This window comes from Mobula hypostoma, chromosome 14 (genome assembly GCF_963921235.1).
Source record: "Mobula hypostoma chromosome 14, sMobHyp1.1, whole genome shotgun sequence".
Lineage (NCBI taxonomy): Eukaryota > Metazoa > Chordata > Chondrichthyes > Myliobatiformes > Myliobatidae > Mobula > Mobula hypostoma.
In genome coordinates, this window is record NC_086110.1 from 41,084,621 (window position 1) to 41,101,943 (window position 17,323).

A 17,323-nucleotide genomic window follows, 5' to 3' on the forward strand; every position below is an offset into this window, starting at 1 on the left:
GGGTGGCTAATGTAACCCCACTTTTTAAAAAAGGAGGGAGAGAGAAACCGGGGAATTATAGGCCGGTTAGCCTAACGTCGGTGGTGGGGAAACTGCTGGAGTCAGTTATCAAGGATGTGATAACAGCACATTTGGAAAGCGGTGAAATGATCGGACAAAGTCAGCATGGATTTGTGAAAGGAAAATCATGTCTGACGAATCTCATAGAATTTTTTGAGGATGTAACTAGTAGAGTGGATAGGGGAGAACCAGTGGATGTGGTATATTTGGATTTTCAAAAGGCTTTTGACAAGGTCCCACATAGGAGATTAGTGTGCAAACTTAAAGCACACGGTATTGGGGGTAAGGTATTGGTGTGGGTGGAGAATTGGTTAGCAGACAGGAAGCAAAGAGTGGGAATAAACGGGACCTTTTCAGAATGGCAGGCGGTGACTAGTGGGGTACCGCAAGGCTCAGTGCTGGGACCCCAGTTGTTTACAATATATATTAATGACTTGGATGAGGGAATTAAATGCAGCATCTCCAAGTTTGCGGATGACACGAAGCTGGGTGGCAGTGTTAGCAGTGAGGAGGATGCTAAGAGGATGCAGGGTGACTTGGATAGGTTGGGTGAGTGGGCAAACTCATGGCAGATGAAATTTAATGTGGATAAATGTAAAGTTATCCACTTTGGTGGCAAAAATAGGAAAACAGATTATTATCTGAATGGTGGCCGATTAGGAAAAGGGGAGGTGCAACGAGACCTGGGTGTCATTATACACCAGTCATTGAAAGTGGGCATGCAGGTACAGCAGGCGGTGAAAAAGGCGAACGGTATGCTGGCATTTATAGCAAGAGGATTCGAGTACAGGAGCAGGGAGGTACTACTGCAGTTGTACAAGGTCTTGGTGAGACCACACCTGGAGTATTGTGTGCAGTTTTGGTCCCCTAATCTGAGGAAAGACATCTTTGCCATAGAGGGAGTACAAAGAAGGTTCACCAGATTGATTCCTGGGATGGCAGGTCTTTCATATGAAGAAAGACTGGATGAACTGGGCTTGTACTCGTTGGAATTTAGAAGATTGAGGGGGGATCTGATTGAAACGTATAAAATCCTAAAGGGATTGGACAGGCTAGATGCGGGAAGATTGTTCCCGATGTTGGGGAGGTCCAGAACGAGGGGTCACAGTTTGAGGATAGAGGGGAAGCCTTTTAGGACCGAGATTAGGAAAAACTTCTTCACACAGAGAGTGGGGAATCTGTGGAATTCTCTGCCACAGCAAACTGTTGAGGCCAGTTCATTGGCTATGTTTAAGAGGGAGTTAGATATGGCCCTTGTGGCTACAGGGGTCAGGGGGTATGGAGGGAAGGCTGGGTTCTGAGTTGGATGATCAGCCATGATCATAATAAATGGTGGTGCAGGCTCGAAGGGCCGAATGGCCTACTCCTGCACCTATTTTCTATGTTTCTATGTTTCTAAACCTCAAGACACTAAGTACAAACAAAAATCATCAACAAGTCATTTTCAGCTTAGTTGAACTATTGCAAAGCATCAGCCTTATATTCAATAAAAGTTAATTTCTTGTTTCTCCAAATTCGTATGTGGGGGCGGAGCTAAGGTGGTGCCAAATTGCTGCTTCTTTGAGCTTATCTGAGGAAGCAGTTTAAATTCTTTTCTTTAGTGTCTCTTTTTTTTCCTTTTCAAGGTGGCTGTGGTACTATCAAAGTCCACGATCTGCCACAGTACTCAAACTGCAGTTTTTCATGACAGATGAGTTCCCGGTCTTGAAGCTCACCGACTGGCTGTTTTTCCAATATTCTTCAGGTGCAGCTTTGAAGATGGTGCCTCTGAGGTTCAGCCCTGTGGCCCGGGAGAAGAAACACCAGGGTTTCACAGAGGTGTATGCAGTGGATGGAGGTCTCTGTCGTTGAGGGATCGCTCTCTCTCTTTCTCTTTCTCTCGATGGTGGGGAGAGTTTGCTGCCGATTCTCAAATCAGAGAACCTTGGAATAAAAAGTGATGTGGCAGATTGTAAGATTGCAACAGCGACTGTATGTCTCCCCTTCCGCTGTGAATCGGGTGACATCTCTTTGTCCCTTGTTAGTAAGAGGGAAGGCCTGTGGCATGTTGACCTATCAGGTCAGCAATAGCTTTATGTTGACTGCAGATCATGGTCTCTCTTTGGGGGCTTTGCTATTGCTTGGTGGGTGGTGGACACTGACACTTTCTGCCAAAATGGGTGGGGTGGAGGTTGGAGTTTGTATGGGGGAGAGCGAAAAGGGAACTTTGGGGTTCTTATTTTATTGTGGATGTCTACGAAGAGTAAGAATTTCAGGTTGTATATAGTATACCTTCTCTGATAATAAATGAACCATTTGATATAGTAGTCTGGTATTATATTTGTGTTTAGCTTCAAGCGGTCTATCATAAACAAAGAAAATTCTGAGGAAGCAACACTTTCAAAATAATTTGTTGTCCAGTGTTATATTTTTATTCAATTCTAAGAATACTGCATTAGGTTAGTATTCATAAGTAAGTTTTTCTGTTATTTAGATTCCCTCAATACTAGAGAAATGGGTTTAAGAACCGCAACAGCAAAAGCAATGGTTAATTGGAATTTCTGAGCTAATTAGAAGACAATATCATTTAAGCTCTTTAAATTTTTATACAATTCATTTATGATTGAAAGCAAGAAACTGGTCATGGAAGTTTCAAAATTTAGTGTGAGAGTTACCTTAGAATTGTTTTAAAAAAATGTCTTTAGCCAAAGGGTGGTGGATTGTTGGAATTTGTTACCACATGCAGCTGTGGAGGACAGGTCGTTGGGTGTATTTAAGGCGGAGATTGATAGGTTCTTGATTGGACATGGCATCAAAGGTTATGGGGAGAAGGCCGAGAAATGGGGTCGAAGAGGAGAAAAAAAAAAGGATCAGCCATGATTGAATAGCGGAGCAGACTCGATGGGCCAGATGGCCTAATTCTGCTCCTATGTCTTATGGTCTTATGGAAAGTATTCATTCTTAGTTAATGGGTATTTCTTCAGATAGTTTGTTTTGTGCATTACTTTATCTCTGAGGAAGGTATAAAACCATTAATCATGCAGGTTGTCAATGCTTTCCATGCCATTTATAATTTTCTTCAGCTGTTTGAGCTAGGTTGATTGATTTTTAGTAGTACTAGTATGTGGAAGAAGATGTGTTTTTTTTTCATCCAAAGGGTAATGGAGCCTAGAACTCAGTTCCTGAACAAAAGCCATCAAGGCAATTTTTAAATGTAGCTGATGTATCAGTCAAAGGCTTGTAGGCCATATGAGTAGGGAGGAGAACTGGGAAATGTAATCAACCAAAACAGCTTTTTGAATAGCATAGGCATGATGTGCAAAGTAGTCTTCTTTTCAATGCTGCAATTTTCTATTAGAGATTATTTTTCAAAAATAAATTTTAATAACATGTTACCAGTTACTTACCTATTGTTGCCAGGACTCCACAAGCTGCCCAGATAATCAAACAAGGGCCCACCGCTCCAGTATTCTCTAAGACAGATGTAGGTGATATAAAAATTCCTGAGCCAATCATAGTCCCCACAATGAGACTGATACCACTAATCAAGCCAACCTTTACATGAACAAAGTAAAGAGAAAAATTTTTAAATAGGAAATATGGAAGAAAAAAAAGGCATTTAGCTCACTTTGTCAATAGCTCATACATTGAGGTTACTCTGATTAAATAGGAAATATTTTAAATGGTCATTGTGCATTGCACGATTAATATGTATACCGAATGATTACCAAAAAATTAATATTTTTGCCATTGCAATTAAAAGACCAATAATCATCTATAAAGATTAAAATATTATATACTACTGATTTTAATTTCAAGTCTTTTTATTATTTTGCCATTTATGATGTATATCTAGATTAAATTATATTTTTTCAATTCATGAATGCCTGGGGTACCTTACAAACCCTTTCACAATTTAGCAATAATCTGGAATTTTTTAAAATTATTCTCTCTCAACTGAGGTCAAATTATTTAGCAAAAATGAAAAGAAACAGGGTTTGTGGCAGGATTGTTGGCAGCTTAGAGGAACGGGGATCTTGGAGTTCACAGCCATAGGTCCTTTAAAGTTTCTGCACAAGATGTTAGGGTGGTTAAGAAGTTATATGGTATGTTGGCCTTCATTAATCAAGAGTTCAACAGCCTCAGGATAAGGTTGTAACACTACAAAACTCTGGTTAGACTACATTTTGGAGTATTGTATTGAGTTCTTTTCATCTCACTACAGGAAGGATTTGGAAGCTTTGGAGAGGGTGCAGGTTTCTTCCAGCCATTCTACTAGATCCTACTTCTCTAATAGAAGGTATCAGATACATACTACTTTCTAATCAAGTACTTGAAAGGAAGAAAGCCTTCCAGTGGCCTGCTTCTGGCAAGCATCATGTGTATTCCTTACCTGTAATAAGATTGATAAATGGGCTAGCAATGGATGATTTGTATAAAGTGATGTGTAGCAATGGGTTGTGTGTATTATCTATTTGCAATTTGAGCTCTGTGTGCTTCAGCATAGCACACCCACATATGCCACTCACTTCTCTTCTGAATACACACATAAGCTGACCTTGGACACACCACTAAAGATCACTGGTTGTTACAACCTTTGGAATAAAAGCAACCTAGCTCAATTTGTTGACATCTACATATCATGGATCCAGAATGATTTTATGCGTGCACTTAAGTGTACTTCTACTTTATTTGGATGATAGGTTATCACTCAAACACCAATTTAGAAACTTAATTCAGATAAGGCCAATGTGCAGACCATATTAGAAACAGGAGTATTAGGAGTGTAATGGTACGGAATTGGAAAAAACTGCTAGGGATCTTGAAAAGGAGATAAATAAAATCTGTAAGAGCTTAAAATGTGCCAAGCATAAGTTATATTAATTAGTGAACTTTGGAAGAATAGATTATTTTTTATAGATATACATTATACCATTAATGATAATGGTTTAAAAATAACTAATAAAAATGAATGGAATCTAAGATCCTACAGCAGATTTTTTACTTAATATCAATGTGGAGTGACAATAAAGGAAGTGTTGAACTACACTGGAAAATTAATTTTAAAATATTAAAATGTACTGGACAGCTCTCATTTTGGGCTTATCTTTATTTTTGGTTTCCAAGGCAACATAGGTATTGCCATTCAAGTCAAGGTGGCCTGCAGAAAGTTCTGTAAGACTGATATGGGTGGATTCAAGAATTAAGTTTATTTAAAGCAATTGAAATAGATCTCATTTGGATGATGAAATTTTGAAACTCATCACAGAAAATTGAGTAAAACTGGTAAAAGTATGAAGATTCAAAATATTTTTCGGAAATAGTGTTACCAAAACCCAAGTGGTTTTCTGGACTTACTTGAGTAAGAGGAAAAGAAAACTTTAGATGGTGTAACATTTTCCTGCATTGATAGTTAGCCAATTTAAAAATTATATCTTCCTTATCTATGCTGAAAACATGAGTTGGAAATTGATCGATATATAGAAAGTAACAATTTTGAATAAGGTGGCAACATCATTTTGATCATATTTTAAATTTTTCAAAGAATCAACATTACCATAATATTATCGCTTGAATAAAATAGGCTGATTAGCTAAGAAGAATTAATTATGCATCAGTTGCACAAGGTTCTAAATAAATCAGAGCACTTCCATGAATATGTTTGGAAAGTATACTTGCCTCTTTCTGTAAAGCTACATTTGTCGGTTTATTCTGTTTGAATTCCAACTCTGTTTCAATGATTTCTAGGCTCCTATTGTTCCCTGAGTCAATCTTCCTTTTTGTCACATTCGTCTCATCCATTGTCAGCTCCAAACAATTGCTTGAGTACCTGTTGGTTACAAGTCAGCCAGTTATTAAGAGACAACCAACATGTAAATATTATAGTCATTGCTTTTGAAAGCACTGAAGTGGGTTTGTATTACATAATAATGATTTATTGATGAAAATCAATTGGTACAATTACATCTTAGGAATAGATTAGGTGACAGATAAATGTGTGGCTGAAGAATTGGAGCATGGGGCAGGGATTCAAATTTCTGGATAATTGGGACCTCTTCTGGGTCCAAAAGGGATGGGTTGCATTTGAATCTGAGGGGGACCGATATACTTGCGGGCAGGTTTACTTGAGCTGTTGAGAGTGGTTTAAACTAATATGGCAGGGGGATGGGAACCAGTATGATAGAGCCAAGGATGAGCCAGCAGGTTTACAAGTAGATGATGGATGTATCACGAATGTAAGAAAGGAGAACCCAAAGATTGGGTACAAATACAGACAGAACAAAGAATTGATTTTTAGATTTTTTTAGATTAGATTATGAGGACACTCAGTCCTCATTTATTGTCATTTAGAAATGCATGCATTAAGAAATGATACAATGTTCGTCCAGAGTGATATCACAAAAAAACAGGAGAAACCAAAGACTAACACTGACAAGACCACATAAGTAAAACATATAGTTATAGCAGTGCAAAGCAATACCATAATTTGATAAAGAGCAGACCGTGGGCACGGTAAAAAAAAGTCTCAAAGAAGCAAAATTCAAAAGGGTGAAGAATGCAGGACCGAAGGTGCTACTGTATATTTAAATGCACGTAGCATTTGGAATAAGATGGACAAACTCATGGCACAATTGGAGATTAGTGGGTATGACATTGTGGGCATCACTGAGTCCTGGCTGAAAGAAGGCCATAGGTGGGAGTTTAACATCAAAGGATATACTTTGTATCGAAAGGACAAGCAGGAAGGCATAGGTGGTGGTGTGGGTTCATTGGTAAGAGATGGAATTACATCTTTAGAAAGAGGTGACATAGGGTCAGAGAATGCTAAATCTTTGTGGGTGGAGTTAAGAAACTGCAAGGGTAAAAAAAAACATTGTAGGAATCATAAATAGGCCTCCAAATAGTAGCCACGGTGTGGGGCTGAGTTTGCAAAGGGAGCTGGAAAAGTCATGTAATAAGAGTAATGTTACAATTATAATGGGAGACTTCAATATGCAAGGGGATTGGGAAGGGAGGGAATTTGATCAATATCTACGAGATGGTTTTTTAGAGTAGCTTGTGTTTGAGCCTACTAGGGGAAAGGCTAACTTTGATTGGATATTGTGTAATAGCCCAGATCTTACTGGGGAGCTGAATGTAAAGGAACCTTTAGGAGGCAGTAATCATAATAAGATTGAATTCATACTGCAATTTGAGAGCGAGAAGCATAAATCACATGTATCAGTATTTCAATGGAATAAAGGGAATTACAGAGGCATGAGAGAGGAGCCTGTCCAGGTGGATTGCAGGAGGATACTGACAGGGTTGATGGCAGAACAGAGGTGACTGAAGTTTCTGGGAATAGTTCACAAGGCACAAGATAGATATGCCCGTCCCACAGAAGTTGTTTTCAAATAGCAGGGCTAGGCAGCCGTGGCTGACAAAGGAAGTTAAGGACTGCATAAAATCCAAGGAAAAGACATATAAGGAAGAAAAAGTGTGTGGGAAGTTGCATGATTGGGAAGCTTCTAAAATCCAACAACAGTCAACTAAAAAAGCTACAAGGGAAAAGATGAAATATGAGGGCAAACTAGCCAATAACATAAAGCAGGATTCCAAAAGTTTTTTCAGTTATATAAAGAATAAAAGGGAGATGAGAGTTGATAATGGAGCACTGGAAAATGATGCTTGTGAGATGGTGATGGGGACAAAGAAATGGCAGATAAGCTTAATGGGTACTTTGCATCAGGCTTCTCCGTGGAAGCCACTGGCAGTGTGCCAGAGGTCCATGAATCAGGGAGCAGGTGTGAGTGCCATTGCTATTATAAAGGGAAAAGTGCTAGGGAAACTGAAAGGTCTTAAGGTGGATAAGTCACCTGGACCAAATGGACATCCTAGAGTTCTGAGGGAGGTTGCTGAAGAGATAACAGATGCATTGGTCATGATCTTTCAAGAGTCACTTGAGTCTGGCATAGTCCCGGAGGACTGGAAAATTGCAAATGTCACTCCACTCTTTAAGGAAGGAAGGAAGGCAAAAGAAAAGAAATTATAGGCCAGTTAGTCTAACCTCACTGGCTGGAAAAGTGCTGGAGTCTACTATTAAGGATGAGGTTTTGGGGTACTTGGAGACTAATGATAAAATAAGTTAAAGTCAGTACAGTTTCTGTAAAGGGAAATCTTGCCTGACAAATCTGTTAAGAGTTCATTGAGGAAGTAACAAGCAGGGTGGACAAAGGAGACGCAGTATTGGATTTACTTGGATTTTCAGAAGGTGTTTGATAAAGTGCCACACATGAGGCTGCTTAACAAGATAAAATCCTATGGCGTTACAGGAAGGATATTGGCATGGATAGAGGAATGGCTGACAGGCAGGAGGCAGCAGGTGGGAATAAAGGGGGCCTTTTCTGGTTGGCTGCCAGTGACTAGTGGTGTTCCTCATGGGTCAGTATTGGGACAGCTACTTTTCACATTTGTTTGTCAATGATTTGGACAGTGGAATTGGTGGCTTTGTGGCAAAGTTTGTGAAAGATATGAAGGTAGGTGGAGGGGCAGGTAGTGCTGAGGATGCAACGTGATTGAAGCAGGATTAGACATATTGGAAAAATGGGAAAAAAGTTGCAGGTGGAATACAATGTTGGGAAACGTATGATAATGTAATTTGCTAAAAGGAACAATAGTACAGACTATTATCTAATTGTGGAAAAGGCTGAAACATCAGAGGAACAGAGGAACTTAGGAGTCCTCATGCAAGATTCCCAAAAGGTTAATTTACAGCTCGAGTCTGTGGTAAAGAAGGCAATGTTGGCATTTATTTCAAAGGGAATTGAAATAAACACAAGGAGATAATGTTGAGCCATTATAAAACACTAGTTAGGCTGCACTTGGAGTATTGTCAACAGTTTTAGGCCCCATATCTCAGAAAGGATGTGTTGTCATTGGACAGTCCAGAGGAGGATCACGAGGAAGGTTCCAGGAATGAAGGGGTTAACATATGAGGAGCGTTTGGCAGCTTTAGGCCTGTACTCACTGGAATTTAGAAGAATGCGGGGGGATCTCATCGAAATCTACCGAACGTTGAAAGGTGGATGTGGAGAGGATGTTTCCTGTGGAGGGGATATCCAAAACTAGAGGGCACAGCCTCAAAACTGAGCAGCAACCTTTTAGAATGGAGGTAAGGAGGATTTTTTTTAGCCAGAGAGTAGTAAATCTGTGCAATGCTCTGCCACAGACTGCGGTGGAGGCCAGTTCCGTGGGTATATTTAAGGCAGAAGTTGATCGTTTCCTGATCTGTCAGGGCATCAAAGCTTATGGCGAGAAGGCAGCTGTATGGGGTTGAGTGGGATCCGGGGTATCCGTGATGGAATGGCAGAGCAGACTCAATGGACTGAATGGCCTAATTCTGTTCCTATGTCTTATGGCCCTATTTTGGAGTTTATTTCTCATTCTCGGACTATAAAACCAGTGCTTTGGTTTTTGCATTGGAGGAACATAAAACTTCACTAAATCAATCGGTATTTTCATAGAAACATAGAAACATAGAAAATAGGTGCAGGAGTAGGCCATTCGGCCCTTCGAGCCTGCACCGCCATTTATTATGATCATGGCTGATCATCCAACTCAGAACCCAGCCTTCCCTCCATACCCCCTGACCCCTGTAGCCACAAGGGCCATATCTAACTTCCTTTTAAACATAGCTAATGAACTGGCCTCAACAGTTTGCTGTGGCAGAGAATTCCACAGATTCACCACTCTCTGTGTGAAGAAGTTTTTCCTAACCTCGGTCCTAAAAGGCTTCCCCTCTATCCTCAAACTGTGACCCCTCGTTCTAGACCTCCCCAACATCGGGAACAATCTTCCCACATCTAGCCTGTCCAATCCCTTTAGGATCTTATACGTTTCAATCAGATCCCCCCTCAATCTTCTAAATTCCAACGAGTACAAGCCCAGTTCATCCAGTCTTTCTTCATATGAAAGACCTGCCATCCCAGGAATCAATCTGGTGAACCTTCTTTGTACTCCCTCTATGGCAAAGATGTCTTTCCTCAGATTAGGGGACCAAAACTGCACACAATACTCCAGGTGTGGTCTCACCAAGGCCTTGTACAACTGCAGTAGTACCTCCCTGCTCCTGTACTCGAATCCTCTCGCTATAAATGCCAGCATACCGTTCGCCTTTTTCACCGCCTGCTGTACCTGCATGCCCACTTTCAATGACTGGTGTATAATGACACCCAGGTCTCGTTGCACCTCCCCTTTTCCTAATCGGCCACCATTCAGATAATAATCTGTTTTCCTATTTTTGCCACCAAAGTGGATAACTTCACATTTATCCACATTAAATTGCATCTGCCATGAGTTTGCCCACTCACCCAACCTATCCAAGTCACCCTGCATCCTCTTAGCATCCTCCTCACTGCTAACACTGCCACCCAGCTTCGTGTCATCCGCAAACTTGGAGATGCTGCATTTAATTCCCTCATCCAAGTCATTAATATATATTGTAAACAACTGGGGTCCCAGCACTGAGCCTTGCGGTACCCCACTAGTCACCGCCTGCCATTCTGAAAAGGTCCCGTTTATTCCCACTCTTTGCTTCCTGTCTGCTAACCAATTCTCCACCCACACCAATACCTTACCCCCAATACCGTGTGCTTTAAGTTTGCACACTAATCTCCTATGTGGGACCTTGTCAAAAGCCTTTTGAAAATCCAAATATACCACATCCACTGGTTCTCCCCTATCCACTCTACTAGTTACATCCTCAAAAAATTCTATGAGATTCGTCAGACATGATTTTCCTTTCACAAATCCATGCTGACTTTGTCCGATCATTTCACCGCTTTCCAAATGTGCTGTTATCACATCCTTGATAACTGACTCCAGCAGTTTCCCCACCACCGACGTTAGGCTAACCGGCCTATAATTCCCCGGTTTCTCTCTCCCTCCTTTTTTAAAAAGTGGGGTTACATTAGCCACCCTCCAATCCTCAGGAACTAGTCCAGAATCTAACGAGTTTTGAAAAATTATCACTAATGCATCCACTATTTCTTGGGCCACTTCCTTAAGCACTCTGGGATGCAGACCATCTGGCCCTGGGGATTTATCTGCCTTCAATCCCTTCAATTTACCTAACACCACTTCCCTACTAACATGTATTTCGCTCAGTTCCTCCATCTCACTGGACCCTCTGTCCCTTACTATTTCTGGAAGATTATTTATGTCCTCCTTAGTGAAGACAGAACCAAAGTAATTATTCAATTGGTCTGCCATGTCCTTGCTCCCCATAATCAATTCACCTGTTTCTGTTTGCAGGGGACCTACATTTGTCTTTATCAGTCTTTTCCTTTTTACATATCTATAAAAGCTTTTACAGTCCGTTTTTATGTTCTCTGCCAGTTTTCTCTCATAATCTTTTTTCCCCTTCCTAATTAAGCCCTTTGTCCTCCTCTGCTGAACTCTGAATTTCTCCCAGTCCTCAGGTGAGCCACTTTCTCTGGCTAATTTGTATGCTACTTCTTTGGAATTGATACTATCCCTAATTTCTCTTGTCAGCCACGGGTGCACTACCTTCCTTGATTTATTCTTTTGCCAAACTGGGATGAACAATTGTTGTAGTTCATCCATGCAACCTTTAAATGCCTGCCATTGCATATCCACCGTCAATCCTTGAAGTGTCATTTGCCAGTCTATCTTAGCTTTTCTGTAAACCTGAACCTTCTACTCCGCGTGCTCAGTTGGGGTTCTTCAAAGACTGTAGCTGCTAATAAAAGTGGCAAAAAGACAATAGAAGATCAGAAATAGAACAGTGCAGCACAGCTACAGGCCTGTCAACTCACAATATCTATGCCAAACACTATACAAAATTCAGCTAGCATCTTCTACCAGACCATGATCCATATCCTTCCATTCCCTGCATATTCATGTCCCTATCTAAAAGCCTCAAACTTCATCATCATATCGCTTTCACCTCCATCCCTGGCAGAGTGCTCCTGGCACCTACCACTCCCTGTGCACAAAACTTGTCTGTCTCACCTTGAACCTTTGACATTTCCACTTTAATATAAAGATTCCGATTGCCTACCTGATCTGTGCCTTTTATAAGTTTATAAACTTATATGAGGTCTTCACTCAGCCTCAAAAGTGGAAATTTACCAAGATTCTAAAGACTGAATCTTTTTCCCCAATTTACATTGGCAGTGAATTCACATTTCAGTAAACTACACTCCACACCAGAATTATTTGCTTTAATAGTGACACATGGGTTAAGCAGAAGAAAGGGGAGATATGATGGAAAGGATGAATATTTTATTTTAACAACAGACTTGGGAGTGGGCAAGTAACAAAAATTAAGTACTAGAATACCATATCATGATAAATAACCAGATAGTTTACTTCATCAATGTGAAGTATGCACTGTCTAGAACAACAGGGAGAACTTCTCAGGCACTTTTTTAAAAGTAGTGCTGTGGGATTTTGTGCATTCAACTGACAGAGTCTAATACCTCTTCTAATGGACTTTACCTTCAGCCTTAAAGCCTCAGAAATAAATATAAACCCATAACTTTTGACCACGAAGTCTCTGAATTGGGAATTGTACCTTTAAAATAAACAGGACCAAATTCAAAATTTTGTTTGTAGATATACCACAGTTACCCTAATTTGAGCACTGTTATTTGGAACAACAGGATCACAAATGTCATTATCATTAGCAAAGACTCATGGTTGAGTATGATTCTCCTCCTCATGGTCGATCTTGAGATGACTGAAGAGGCCAATCTGTGATCCACAAGTCCTATTGGAGTTTTGGCAGGTGTAGGTCGTTGAAGTGGTGGATGCAGCTGGTTGGGCCTTTCCCACTCTCTCCTTACACTGAAGCCGCTTAGTCTCAGCGGCACGGTGGAGGTATTCTTCGAGCTGTGCAGTCCCCCCACAGACAGTCCTTCTACAGCTTTTCCCATCCTGTGTTAATTTCTCCCACCCATTCAGGTTGATGCAGCACTTCCTCAGGTGGGTCGTGATATTATCCCTGAACTGCTTTTCCTGCCCTCAAGGAGTGCGCTTTGCATCCTTGAGCTGGCTGAACAGAAGTTATTTAGGGAGATGGGAATCAGGCATACAGATGATGTGGCCAACCTGACGCGATTGGTGTTGAGTCACGATTGTGGCTATGGAGTTAACGTTCGCTTCCTCCAGGATGCTGGAGTTAGTACGCCTGATCTTCCAGCTATCTCTCAGAATCTTTCGGAGGCATCTTTGATGGTAAGTTTCTGGGGATCTTATGTGCCTGCTGTTTGCTGTCCATGACTAGGCTCCAAATAGCAAGGAGGGGAGGACTATGGCTTTATAAACCAGAAGCTTAGTGTTCATCTTGATATCCTGAAATTCAAAAACCCTCCTTCTCAGCCTGGCAAAAGCTCCACTCACACAGCCTCTTCTGTGATTTATTTCAAGGTCAATGTTGGTTCTTGAAGGCTGCCAAGATGGTGGGAAATGACCAGTGCTCTCCAGAGGGTTGTTACCAACTTGATGATTGGAGGCTTAGGAACTTGATCTGGATCACGTTGGTGCAGGACCTGGGCTTTCTTGATGTTTAGGTCAAGTCTCAGGAGTTTGTCTGCTCTGGCAAAAGCATCCAGTAGGCACTGCAGATCCTCCTTGGAGTGAGCTACCATGGCATTGTCATTTGCATATTGAAGCTCCATGACGCCTTCCTCGTTGTCTTGAACTTGTTATGGTTAAAGAGCCTCTATTCTTTCCTATAGAGAATCTGGACCCCTTATGGGAGGTCTTGGCCTGTGAAATGAGGTATGGTTACAATGAAAATGGCAAACAGAGTTGGGGCAATGATGCACCCATTTGACCCCGGTCTCAACCTTAAAAGGTGCCGTTTCAGAGCAGCTGTTGCTGATGACTGTTGCACTCATATCATTGTGTGCCTGGGCTTTCTCCTGCAATTGACATGCTGTAAAAATCATGTCAGATGTCTCTCTGGCTGGACAGAAGCCACACTAACACTCAGGCAGGAGATCTTCTGCCAGAGGTGAAAGCTGGTCATAAAATTCGATTGAGTACCTTTCCTGTTGTAGAGAAGAGGGAGATGCCTCTATAGTTTCCAAGTTAGCTTTGTCACCCTTTTTGAAGAGTGTGACAATGAATTCAGCTGGAATCTTTTGTTGGTCCCAGATCTTGACAAGCAGGTCACAAATATGATTTAAAAGTTTTGTGCCACATTCCTTGAGGATTTCTGCTGGAATTCCCTCAGGCCCGGTGGCCTTGTTGTTCCTCAATTTCTTGCTACTTGGAACAACAGGATCACAAATGTACAACATGATCCAAACAGGAAAATATTGCATTTTTGGAAACTGAAAGATTGGCAAAACAAATAGAAACTAGTAATTGATTTCTTTACATTACCTCTGTTCTTACTTTTCTATTTCCATGAATTTATGAAATATGATCCTCTTGGAGCAGACAGTATTTTAGTTTATTCAGCTCATTTGATATTAAGTGTTTCCAAACCACATTTATCACACACACACACACACACACACACACAGAAAATGACAACAGACAGAATAGGTAAGGAGATGCGAATTCCAAGATTTTGCCAAATCAATTACTTTGATTAAGGAGCACATTATCTTTTATTTAACTCCACCAGTGGGTTTTGCATGCTTAGCCAGAATTTAATTGCCCTTGAACAGGTGGCTGTGAGCTGCCGCCTTAACCCACCGCAGTCCTTGAGGTGTGGCTATTCCCCAGTGCTGTGAGGAAAGGTACTTCCAGGATTTCGACCCATTGAAAGTGAAGGTATGGCAATTGCCGGTCAGGTGTATGGCTTCAGGTGTTGATATCCTCATGCCTGTGCTGCCCTTTTCCTTCAGGCTGGTAGAGATTATAGGTTTGGAAGGTGCTAAGGGAGTCCTGGTGAGTTGCTGCAGTGTATTCTGCAGGTGGCACAAACTGCTGCTACCATGCATTGGTGCTGAAGTGAGTGAGTGGCAGTGGATGGTCTGCCTATCAAGTGAGCTACCATGTCCTGTATGACGCCATGCTTCCTGTGTATTGCTCTAGCTCCACCCATCCAGGCAAGTGCAGAGTTTCCCATCACAATCCTAACTTGAGTCTTGCAGATGGTGGACGGGCTTTGGGAATTCGGCGAGTTACTCACTGTAGAGTTCTCAGCTTCTGATCTGCTCGAGTAACTCGTGTAAATGGCTACTCCATTTCAGCTCCTGGTTAGTGGTGACCTGCAGGATATAGATGATGGGCAATTCAGTGATGGTATTGCCAATGAGCGATAAAGGGTGATTGCTGGATTTTCTCTTGTCGTTACCTGACAATTGCGTAGCTCAGGTGCTACTTGCCACTTATCAGCCCAGGCCTGGATATCATCCAGCTCTTACTGCATTTAGAAGTGGACTGCTTCATTATGTGAGGAGTTGCAAATGGTGCTGAACATTGAACAGTCATCAGCAAACACCCCTATTTCTGTCCTTCTGACTGAGGGAAGGTTATTGATGAAGTAGCTGAAGATGGTTGAACCAAGGACATTACGTCATGGAACTCCTGCAGAGATGGCTTGTAGTTGAGATGACTGAATTCTAACCATCCTACTTTACGCCAGGCGTGATTCCAATCAGTACGACGTTTCCACTGATTCCCATTGACTCTAGTTTAAACAAGCTTTCAGTGCCATTCTTGATCAAATGTTCCCTTCATGTCATGGGCAGTCACTTTCACTTGACCTCTTCTTACCAGACATCCCACCTCTCCCGGAAGTTCCGGGAGTCTCCCGCATTATAATAGTGGTTCCCTGATGCCCGCAAATTATATACAGTGTCCCGGAAATTGATTTTTTTGAGAGTGAGCGTGAGAGAACGCGCGAGAAAGAGCGAGAGAGCGAGAGCAAGAGCAAGAAAGCAAGCGCGAGAGAGCGAGGGCGAGTGAGAGCGACCACGAGAGAGAGAGAGAAAGAGAGAGCGCGCACAAGAGCGAGCGAGGGAGCAAGAGCAAGAAAGCAAGCGCGAGAGAGCGCACACACGAGAGAAAGAGAGCAAGAGCAAGAGCGAGAGTGTTCCAAAAAAAGAAAATATGATACGTATGTCACCCCAGACCACACTAAAGTGTACCCCTGCCTAATAGGGGTCAAAAATAATGACAGTGTTGCTCGCTGCACTGTTTGCAACAGTGACTTTTCTATTGCCCATGGTGGGTTAAGACTGTAAAAGATGTGTTAAGGTGAGTTTAACAGGTGTCATTCGTTCTGCTATCGAGTCTGCTCCGCCATTTCATCATGGCTGATTCAATTCTTCCAGTCATCCCCGCTCCCCTGCCTTCTCCTCATACCCTTTGATGCCCTGGCTAATAAGAACCTGTCTATCTCTGCCTTAAATACACCCAATGACTTGGCCTCCACAACCACTCATGGCAACAAATTCCACAGATTTACCACCCTCTGACTAAAGTAATTTCTCTGCATCTCTGTTCTAAATGGACGTCCTTCAATCCTGAAGTCGTGTCCTCTTGTCCTAGAATCCCCTACCATGGGAAATAGCTTCGCCATATCTAATCTGTTCAGGCCTTTTGACATTCAGAATGTTTCTATGAGATCCCCCCTCATCCTCCCGAACTCCAGGGTATACAGCCCAAGAGCTTCCAGACATTCCTCATATGGTAACTCTTTCATTCCTGGAATCATTCTCATGAATCTTCTCTGAACCCTCTCCAGTGTCAGTGTATCCTTTCTAAAATAAGTAGCCCGAAACTGCACACAGTACTGCAAGTGTGGTCTCACAAGTCCCTTATAGAGCTTCAACATCACATCCCTGCTCTTATAGTCTATACCTCCAGAAATGAATGCCAACATCACATTTGCCTTCTTCACAACCGACTCAACCTGGAGGTTAACCTTTAGGGTATCTTGCACATGGACTCCCAAGTCCCTTTGCACCTCTGCATTTTGAATTCTCTCCCCATCTAAATAATAGTCTGCCCATTTATTTCTTCCACCAAAGTTCATGACCATATGCTTTCCAACATTGTATTTCATTTGTCACTTCTTTGCCCGTTCCCCTAAACTATGTAAGTCTCTCTGCAGGCTCTCTGTTTCCTCAACACTACCTGTTCCTCCACCTATCTTTGTATCATCAGCAAATTTAGCCGCAAATTTAGCCACAAATCCATTAATGCCGTAGTCCAAATCATTGACACACATCATAAAAAGCAGCAGTCCCAACACCGACCCCTGTAGAACTCCACTGGTAACCAACAGCCAGCCAGAATAGTATCCCCTTTATTCCCA

General features: G+C 41.8%; 1 protein-coding gene across 2 annotated transcripts in view; it reads right to left on the bottom strand.

Annotated features, from left to right (window-relative positions):
* The window catches only part of slc7a9 (solute carrier family 7 member 9), a 90,120-nt gene that overhangs the window by 63,057 nt on the left and 9,740 nt on the right, over positions 1 to 17,323 (bottom strand). For both annotated transcript variants that reach the window (XR_010020302.1, XM_063066993.1), the window contains exons 2-3: positions 5,719 to 5,869; positions 3,447 to 3,594 (exon numbers count right to left, since the gene is read on the bottom strand). Coding sequence is in view for 1 of the 2 variants with exons in the window: in XM_063066993.1 (XP_062923063.1) it covers positions 3,447 to 3,594; positions 5,719 to 5,841 (271 nt within the window). In the remaining variant the exon portion in view is untranslated. The remainder of the gene's footprint in view (positions 1 to 3,446; positions 3,595 to 5,718; positions 5,870 to 17,323) is intronic.